Source organism: Priapulus caudatus, unplaced genomic scaffold (assembly GCF_000485595.1).
Source record: "Priapulus caudatus unplaced genomic scaffold, Priapulus_caudatus-5.0.1 Scaffold818, whole genome shotgun sequence".
NCBI lineage: Eukaryota > Metazoa > Priapulida > Priapulimorpha > Priapulimorphida > Priapulidae > Priapulus > Priapulus caudatus.
The window spans coordinates 78,723-88,571 of NW_014577879.1; the positions used below are offsets into that span (position 1 = coordinate 78,723).

Genomic DNA, 9,849 nt, shown 5'->3' on the forward strand with positions numbered 1-9,849 from the left:
ATAATTTAAACGTGGTGCAACGATTGAAACGGGGGGGGGGGGGGTTTCGGGAACGGGGGGGGGGGGGGTTTCGCGAAACGGGGCGGGCGCGCCCGGTTTGTGCAACGTAGGGAGTAGCCTGACATAGACCCTCTCAGCAATACTGAGGCTCGCGATCAAGGGGTCGTTGTCATAACAGGTACCAGGGGCGGATCCAGGAATGTCTAAAGAGGTGGTCACAAGTCATTATATTTCTGTTGTACTTGTAGTGGCTCGGCAAGCGAGCGCAGACAAAATTTTGTAAATAGAAGGCTTCTGAGGATAATTCTACTGCATACATAAGGGTTATTTTTGCAGGATTTAATCACTTTATATCAAGTCGTTTTCAAAATAGATACTCTGTATGGACACTAGGCCTATACACCTTTTGAATATATTGTAAGCAAGTTGGAAGTTTTACTGAAACCAAGAAAAACTTGTTCTTTAAATGTGAAAGTAGACCATATTTGTAGAACTAGCTGGTGCCCAAACAAACCAGGACTGTGCCAGAAAAATTAATATCTGCACATCATTCACACTTTCACAACAACCACATAATATATTATATTCGATATGGGGGGTTCACATTTAGCGGTGACCCCCCCTTTTTGGTCAGAGGGAGGTCACATGACCCCCATGACCCCCCCTTGGATCCGCCACTGACAGGTACTACAGATATGTACCCAAGGTACATATACATGTATACACAAAGTGTACCAGACTTGTACTACAGAAGTGTACCCTAACCCTAACCCGGCCTAACCCTAACCCTAAACATACCTCATATAAAAATATAAACATAATACTAAACAACCTAAAACTGTAGTACCTGTTACGACAACGACCCTTCGTGCACCTGAGGCGATGTGCACCTGAGGCGACCCCACCCTGAGGCATGTGTCATTCATTTTCACCCTACATCCCGGATTATTAATAATAACGAGCCTGAGGGACTATCCTAGGTTTAGGACATCCATGCATGAATAATTATGATAATGGGATGATAGGGTTAGGAATGCCTAATGCCAGTAATGGTTCCGAATGGTTCCGAGAAAATCAGTGAGTTATATAACATATGGTAACCGTAAATATTGTTCACCATGTGACATAACTCACTAATTTCATACTGTACATGATCATCACAACGCAAATTGCATGTCACATATAGCGTCTTGATGTGCACTAGTTCTTACTAGTATTTATAGCTGCTCTGCATGTACCTTTAGCGTCTGGAACTGGACGACTCGAAGCGATCTCAATGGCAACATAGCGCGTCTGATAAAAACGGTAAGTAGGCAGACCTAGATACTGGCTCGTTCTACACAACAATAAGTATAACAGGATTAGTTTAGACGTAATTCTAAAAACTAAATAACAGATTTTACATAATTTAGCTACAGCGATGTCTAGTAGTAAGAAATACAGTCTACAGAGATTGGTAACTTGGTAGCATAGATTAATCCCCAAGTGATACACATACACACTTACACGACTGCGGACGTGCGGGTCAATGGCGCGCCGCGCTCGTAGTCGTAGCTCAGCGGCACATTTTCATCGGTAAAATCTTTCCGCGTCAGAAATTTTTGTGACATGGTAAATAGACTGGTACCGTGTGTTTGTAACTGGCGTTGCTGCCTACTCTTACATATGTGGCAATGATGGATATTTTACGACAGGTGTAGACTGGTGTGCTTGTGCACGGTGTCTTGAACACAGAACAGCACATTTCCCGTTATCTCTGATTGCATCTCTAGACTCTACGTTATCGAAGCGTGTCTAGTACTGTCTAGGTACATTCTCAGTGACGAGACATAATGTCTGACAATATTGTGAAACTGAAAGCACTAGGAATTGGAGGTATGTATTATTGCAGACTCTAAAAAGTAGAAGTGTTAATTTTATGGAAATGCATGGCCATGAAATTCAGGTTCAGTCATCAACTAACATCATCCTATCCAATCACCGTACTGGACATCATCTCTATCCTTGAACCTCGGAAGGCTCCCTGGTAACTATCTGATATGGTTAGGGTTAGGGAGTAGGCGTAGGCGACTCCCTAGACTCTTTAGTGGAGTAGGCGAGGTACGGTCCGGCATATTAGATGGTACGTACCAGGGTATACGTTCCGATATATCGAACTGTACAGCGTACCCAGGGTACCCTCCGATAGTACCCTGGGGGACATAGGCCCTCTCAGCCTCACTATAACCTTTAACTGGCACGACTAACCGACGAGCTGGCACCAATCACTGAATCAGAGTGCGCCCTTAAGCCTATAGGACACACTAGCGATTCTGTACGCTGCCCGGCAGCATATATGTTCGCTCACGATTTTAGAACGCCGTACGAGTTGCGCGTACAGCTGGACACACTGTCCGGTGTCAGACCACTCTAACGGCTTTCCTAGCTTTCGTTGCTACAATTGATTGGCTGCTAAAAACAATCGCGTTCGAACACGATTGTTCATTGTTGGGCGCGCTGGTGCAAGCGCATGCAAGCGCATGCGCTGTACGCAAGCGATGAAAAACCGGGCGGAAATATTCAACATGTTGAATGCGAGCGATCAGCCGGGTGTATGGGATCGCGTGCGAAATACGCTGCCGTGAGACCGGACACACCGCGTGGACCCGGCACTGTATTTATCGATCGCAAGCGGCCAGCGTAGAAAATCGCACAGTGTGTCCTAGGCTTTAGAATAGAAGTGCAGCTGGTGCCACCTCTTAGCTGGCAACCTGGTGCAATCTTTGTTATGGGCGCTACATGCAAAGAGGCGACATTTTTTTTCGTTGTTTGAGCTCTGCCCCCAAGATAAGTAATTGTTCAGTGGTGGATCCAGGATTCCAAGGAGGGGGGTGGAAAACAGGCAGGGGGGTATGGGGTCCATCCCCAGAAAATTGTGAAAATGTAGATCACAGGAGATGGTATTTGAGCCACTTTTGAGTACATGTACAGCCTTCATTCTGACTATAACAATTCTCTTTTTAATAGAACAAAAATTAATTTTTTTAAAACTTTTTGATCAACAGGGGGCCCATATGCCCTTTGCCCCCCCCCCTAACTACGCCACTGACGGCGTGTGGATATACTACGTGTAATTCATCTATAGCCAGCAGGTGGTGCAACATGGCAGTTTTTAAGTGCTGTCGGTGACACTATACCCTAGCTCTTCCTTTCCTCCCATCGCTCGAACTTTCTCCACATTTTTCTCCAGACATCACTTCCTTCCGATTTCTCTTCCCTGCTGATCCCGTTTACCTTTCTCAATTCTCCTCATGTACCATCACACCACTTCACCGTGACCAGGTCCTTTCCATATCTGCTATAGGTACCTGTGAAGCGTGCCCGAAGGCCTATAATAAGGAGGCAATGCTCAACCACGTTATGTGTTATAGGTAGCCATTTTATTACTGCCCATATGTTGTTATGTGACGTCATCAACGATGTACATATATGGTACATGAATCTCATATCGTAACAGTACCCTCCTCCTTTTCCACACACACTGGCTCAACCTGCTTTAGAACCCTCATACACAGTGTAACACACATCATCATATATCTCTGCAATGTAACTCTACCCTTACCCTAAACCTATCATGATGGGGAGGGGGGGTTGAAGTAACCATCTGCATCCTAAGTTATAATCTTCAGCTAACTTCTTCCACATACACCGCCCCCTCCCCCCCCCCATCTATCATCTTCATCCACCATTCTGGTCCTTTTTCTTCTTAATAATATTCCTCTCTTCCACTTAGTTTACTTTCTCCTCGGCTGTATCCCCACACTGATTCCCCTTTCCCCATGGCTGCTTTTCCTTATTTATATGCCCTAGTCAGAATATATGTATTGGTATAGTATTATCATTGACTTTTTATGCCTTTGTCTCCAATAATAAACCATATAGTCTGCCCGCTGTAGCACAACACCTGCTAATTAATCAAGGATATGCATGAACATCTATATAATAATGAGGTTCACATTTGTTAATGGTATAAGTAGAAAAGTTGGTTGATAATATCAGGAGTGAATAATAATAGATTATTATTAATAGAACTATAATGGAAAATATGATAATGATAAATTATTTGATGCTATAGTCATCTGTACTAACATTATCAATATAAATGTTTGACTGATGATTCGATCACTAATGACTTCGTGATTGCTGTTATGTATGTCAGAGGCAGAGTCAGCATGGATGAGAGAAAGCTTTTATTCGGATCCCAAGAACAGGTTGGCACAGAATGCCTGTGTAAAACAAGACTTCCTAGAGGTGTGCTTGGACCGCACCGTGACAGAGAAAATGACCCATAGATTTAACACAAAGGTAGTCGTCAGTTTGCTTTGCTTCCTCACTTGATTTTCAATCTGACATCCTATTTCTAACTTTTCTAGAATCAAAAAGGTTAACGTAAAGCATGCAAAGTTACACGTGGAATGTTTGTGTAGATTTTCTCTAACACTGGACGATGTGGCAGCAAAACTGATATGAAATGCCGTAGAATTTTGTGATATTTTTTAGATAGACCCAGAAGGGAAGCCGATGACCAACCAAAAGAACAGCGGCCGTTGCTGGATCTTTGCTTTGCTCAACATCATCCGCACACCGTTCATGAAAAAGTTTAACTTAGAGGAATTTGAATTTAGCCAGTCATATTTGTTCTTTTGTGACAAGGTAATTACATACTTTTAAAGCCTCGTAGTGCACAGTAATGTCGTACATTCTTACTGTTATTGTATGTAGTATACCAGTATTCCTTTCTGTTTGTTCTAAGATATGAGTTGTTTGTTGCTAGTAAAGTACATATTCATCAGTGCATACACTTGCATAAATGACAGTTTGCACGTATTCCCTAAGTAACAAAGGTCATAGCCAAAATATACTGTATATAGGTAAATATATTTGTAAGCAGGCATTTATATTTAAGAGTAGGACATAAATCATTCATTCTCTCGCGTAGGAGCTATGGCAAGATTTTAAGTGATGTGTTTGCATACAGTGACAAAACATACAGTTTACATGTGAATACTCGAGCATAAAGCTTCTATATCAGACTCGGCAGCATAGGATTGTGTAAGGAAGTCAAATGAAACCCAACACATTATTTCCTACGTGTGTATTAACATGGCTGCTATAAACAAGATACTTTCTCATTTATATGATTGACAATTAAACATTACTTTAACATTTAATTAAATCGTAAAAATTTTGTAATTAAATTTAATCACAGACAATTAAGAATTTAACGTTGCTTTGCTCGCATGCAGATCGAAAGAGCTAATTACTACCTGGACGCATGGGTGGAGATGGCAAAGAAAGGAGAGGCGGTCGACGGGCGACTGATGCACCACCTACTACAGAACCCAAGTGATGATGGCGGCCAGTGGGACATGCTCGTAAATCTCGTGAACAAATACGGTCTGATGCCACGGCAGTGCTTCCCCGAAACGTTTGCCTGCCAGCAGACGTTCAAGATGAAACGCATCGTGAACAACCTGGTGAGGTCATAGCTATAGATCAATCGAAGCGTAGTATGCGTGCATGTTAGAGATTGGCCGTGCAAGGATGAATGGTTTTCCCACACTGTTAGTGGAGGGAGTTGGATGTGCAGATGCTACGTGCGGCACCCAAACCTTGCTTTGCGACAGAGTTTTATGTCGCGCAGTGTGCGCTCGGTTATCTTTTTGGTAATGCACTGTCGAACGTGTTTCATGCATTGTCGCAGCTTCGCAAGGACTGCTACATTCTTCGGAAAATGGTGCAAGACGGGAAGACTGATGAAGAGATTCACACAAAGAAGTCAGCTATGTTGGCCAAGGTACACCATTACCTAAATACTATATCAAAACTCTCACTAGCTTGCCACATGGAAATGGAAAGGAACAATAATGTATTAGACATTCTTTTGCTCAATCCTCAACCAAGGCCAGTTCTTGCAAGCATAATGATGGTACTGTCTATACATGGTCATATAACCCTTGTTTTAATATGCTATTCAGATGCAATCGACTCTAGTCCATGGTCTAGAGTCTACACTCTAGAGCATGTTTGACCATTAAATGTCATGTTGTTATGGGTGGGTTGTCTGTGTAAAACAACTCTATTGTCACACGTTCAGTTCAGAATGTTACGAATTTTTCAGATTTACACAGTGTGTGGTATATGCATTGGAGTGCCACCAGAGAACGTGGTGTGGGAATACTATGACAAGGATAAGCAATATCACGCCATTGGTCCAATAACTCCGCTAGAATTCTACAGGCAACACGTGCAGGATATCTACAATATCGATGACAAGGTTAGAATGCAGGCAGATACAGTGCTTTGGGGTTGTTTAAAAAGACATGCTACGTGCAGTATGTATGCGCCATAAGATTTCACCTTCAACACGGTTTGTCATTTTTTTGAGAAACGTTGCTCCCTCTACAGGTGTGTATCGTTAATGATCCACGTCCGACCAACCCGTATAACAAGATGTACACAGTTGACTACTTGAACAACATGGCTGGCAGCAACATCGTGCTCTACAACAACCAGCCAATTGAAGTTCTGCGAAAACTTGCCATGGAGTCTATCAAAAGCAATGAGGTACGTGCAGAAACGGCTAGTAGTCTCATTTGCTCAAAGTCATTCTATTTAAGTACTTTTTTACGAGTGTTATAGATGTGACTGACACACATTGGATTATGTTTCCATGCCTGGAAGGTGTGCATTCATTGGTCAGCACTATACAAGGGTGAACTGAAGTGCAGGTAGTACTGCAAAGGTTTAGGTTCTGTTTCCAACCCTAGCCATTACAAATCTTTATCGTTGCATTGCAGGCCGTATGGTTTGGATGTGATGTAGGCAAGCACTTCTGCCGCAGCTCTGGCCTTCTCGATACAAATGCGTAAGTTACATGGGTCGGAAGCATAAAAAAGACAAGAATAGGGCTTCCAAATGAACTACCCTTCCATTCGAGGTCGACAGTTTGGGCTTTAATTTGTAATTGTAGGCACCCGACTGACATTCTTAAATACCGGATGGCAATACGTTATGTGACATGCTGCAGTTGCTGTTTTTGATTGCATGCTTGTATTTCTTGTCGCAGCCAGAATATCATCAGGAGTGAATAATAATAGATTATAATAGATAACCTATAATAATTAATAATCTATTATAATATAACTATATATAAGTAGTATATATATAATATAAAGTATAGTATTGTATATATATACTATATTATATATAGTGTAATATAATAGTATATAATATAATTAAGTATCGTACATAATTATAATAATAGATAATCTATAATAATTAATAATTATAGTAAGTCTATTATTATTCACTCCTGATATCATATGTTTCAGTCATGACTTCAAGTTGCTGTTTGGTGCTGATCCACTACTGCTTAGTAAAGCCGACCGGCTCATCTATGGCGAGATGTTCATGACTCATGCAATGACCTTCACTGGCGTTAATTTGGAGGTACTGGACCTTTCTTACAAATGCATGCGACGTGTCGCCGTAAATTGATGTGCGTGCAGGTGGTGAGGCAATTGTTCGGATGTAATTGTGTGCCAAATCTTCTCCTACTGCTGGCCACAACTTCTTTTTCAGTCTTTGCCTTATTAACCATTTCGTTTGCTCTCGTGAATTTTTCTGGCTACCCCGTCTTCATCCCTTATTCTCTTAGTGGTTCAGGGACTCTTGCTGAGTGGTTTCTGTGTGATTCCAGGGAGAAAAGACACTGAAGTGGAGATGAGAAAATTCCTGGGCGATGACATTGCGAGAAAAGGTATGTACGTAGCCATGCATGTTTGTTAATGTATCCACCTTTATACCTTGACCTGCAATAACGACTTGCAACTACGACTTGCTGGCCACTGCTACAGACATCCTGAGCTACCTACCAACAAAGTCATTCTATGGCAGCCTACTCACGTCACCTTAAAGCGCGTAGACCCATCAAATCTTTTGTTAAAAGCTTGCTGTCAATGACACAACTAGGGAGCTGGCCAGTCATGAGCGACCGTGAAGTATGGAGTGATATCTGCTGTTTCCCGACTGAAGGAAGCATCATGCCCACCTTGATCGACGTAGTAGTAGTAGTGCAAAGAAGCATAGTTCACTGCCCATCAGGGTTACATTGTTTAAATGAAAATAGGTGACAAGTTAATTTTCAGCTTAGTTGTTGTCACTCGGGGATGGTAGCGAGTGGTAAACGTGATTGAAACCATTTTGTGTTTTTTATATAGGCGGTCACACACGATAGTAGACATGGAATAAGAGCTAATAGTAGTAATATAGAAGTTGTAATATGGGGTTAATGTAAATGTACTATATACTACAAACGTTTCTCGTAATTCCACACACAAAAAATCGATTCATGTATCTGTTGAGCTAAACCGTGTGAAACATAACTTACACGAACTTACAGAAATTAACTAACAGAACAATTTAACATTGTCTTTGCTTTGCGTTGTGCAGGCTACGCTCATCATGTCCGATGATGGTTTCTCCGACTTTGTACAACGAGGTCGTCGTTGATAAGAAGTTTGTTCCTACGGAGATACTAAGAGTGGAACAAAGAGAAACTGTGGTGTTACCGGCGTGGGACCCCATGGGCCGCCGTCGCTCGTAGCATCAATGCGCACTGCAGCTTGCCTCGATTGGGCGCAGCCAGAGAAGGCAGCCTTATGAAAATGTGCTCGAATGCTCATCTCACGGTTCCGTTTCCATACAAAGATTTTGGCGCGCTTGTGGGCACCACCGTACGTTGTGAATCAGTATCACGCTTCATCATAATTGCGAGCTGAAGGCTCGATCAAACCTAACTGAACCCGACTCCTTGTAAAAACCTAAATCTATGACAGTATGATGTAAGTGTCTTTTCGTTTAATAAATGTTTCTCTGATCCATATGTAACCTGAATGAAATGAAAATTAATTTATGTCCGACAGTATGGGTCTTGAGTTCTTTATCTGATATGCTTGTTTGATAATAAAGTGGTTCGCATCGGCTAATAATGCAACACAAGTTACCTGTCATTTTTGTTAGTAACATCAATTTTTATTTTTTATTGTATTGCTACAATAGTTAGTAGTAACGTCATATTTAATATGTTCACAATTTTAGTCATAATGTTAGTTTATTCTAACTAACCGTACAAAACAGTTTTACATCAGCAATTTCTCAACTAATCATCGCACCACCACGATCACCGGGAACAATATAATTGAGTAAAAAAATTAATTTGTGAAAGAAATATAAATTTCTACATAACAGAAGTTTATAGTCATAGATAGTAACTGTAATACGAGTATACTAACATTCCCTCACCGTGTACAGGATTTTTCATCGCAGAGCAATCTACAATAACATGTTGAAATAACAATAAATTGTCGGTACAGTGTCAAAATCGCACCATCAAAGAACAAATATAAAATGTTTTATTCTTATTATACTTGCATAAAGATATGGTCAATAACCACTTTCCCGGATCACAGCTGGAGCACTGCCGTGTTTTCGACTTCTTTGTCGGTGATACTCCATTAGGAGTGTTCCCAACCTTTAATGTCATTATAATGGTCATAATAACATATATATGGTCATGGTCATATATTAGTTTGTGGTTTAATGTCATTTAGGTTAGGTTAGGGTTGGGGATGGGATTATCAATCATATAATCTATAATATATTCAAAGTGGGAACACTCGTAATGGAGGCGTTAGCCTGTTTGTCAGTTTGACATATAGGCCTAGTTAACACAACTGTGTACAGAATTTATAAATGTGAAAACGGGGGGAAGACTGCTACACAAGTTCATCGCACACTGCAAGAATA

The 9,849-nt window shown here is 41.3% G+C and overlaps 2 protein-coding genes across 3 annotated transcripts in view; one reads left to right on the plus strand and one right to left on the minus strand.

Annotated features, from left to right (window-relative positions):
* The window catches only part of LOC106813747 (serine hydroxymethyltransferase, mitochondrial-like), a 22,564-nt gene extending 21,003 nt beyond the window's left edge, over positions 1–1,561 (minus strand). Inside the window, 2 exon segments of the mRNA XM_014817966.1 lie at positions 1,239–1,336; positions 1,507–1,561. Of these exon segments, the coding sequence (XP_014673452.1) occupies positions 1,239–1,286 (48 nt within the window). The 5' untranslated portion in view covers positions 1,287–1,336; positions 1,507–1,561.
* The window catches only part of LOC106813745 (bleomycin hydrolase-like), a 16,838-nt gene continuing 8,278 nt past the window's right edge, over positions 1,290–9,849 (plus strand). The window contains exons 1-11 of one of the 2 annotated variants that reach the window (XM_014817964.1): positions 1,290–1,305; positions 1,695–1,875; positions 4,199–4,344; positions 4,540–4,692; positions 5,286–5,516; positions 5,744–5,836; positions 6,161–6,316; positions 6,448–6,606; positions 6,840–6,907; positions 7,374–7,491; positions 7,742–7,779. In XM_014817964.1, coding sequence (XP_014673450.1) covers positions 1,833–1,875; positions 4,199–4,344; positions 4,540–4,692; positions 5,286–5,516; positions 5,744–5,836; positions 6,161–6,316; positions 6,448–6,606; positions 6,840–6,907; positions 7,374–7,491; positions 7,742–7,768 — 1,194 coding nt within the window. In that variant the 5' untranslated portion in view covers positions 1,290–1,305; positions 1,695–1,832 and the 3' untranslated portion in view covers positions 7,769–7,779. Of the gene's footprint in view, positions 1,306–1,694; positions 1,876–4,198; positions 4,345–4,539; positions 4,693–5,285; positions 5,517–5,743; positions 5,837–6,160; positions 6,317–6,447; positions 6,607–6,839; positions 6,908–7,373; positions 7,492–7,741; positions 7,780–9,849 lie in introns of those variants that run through there. The other variant, XM_014817963.1, reaches the window with a different exon arrangement.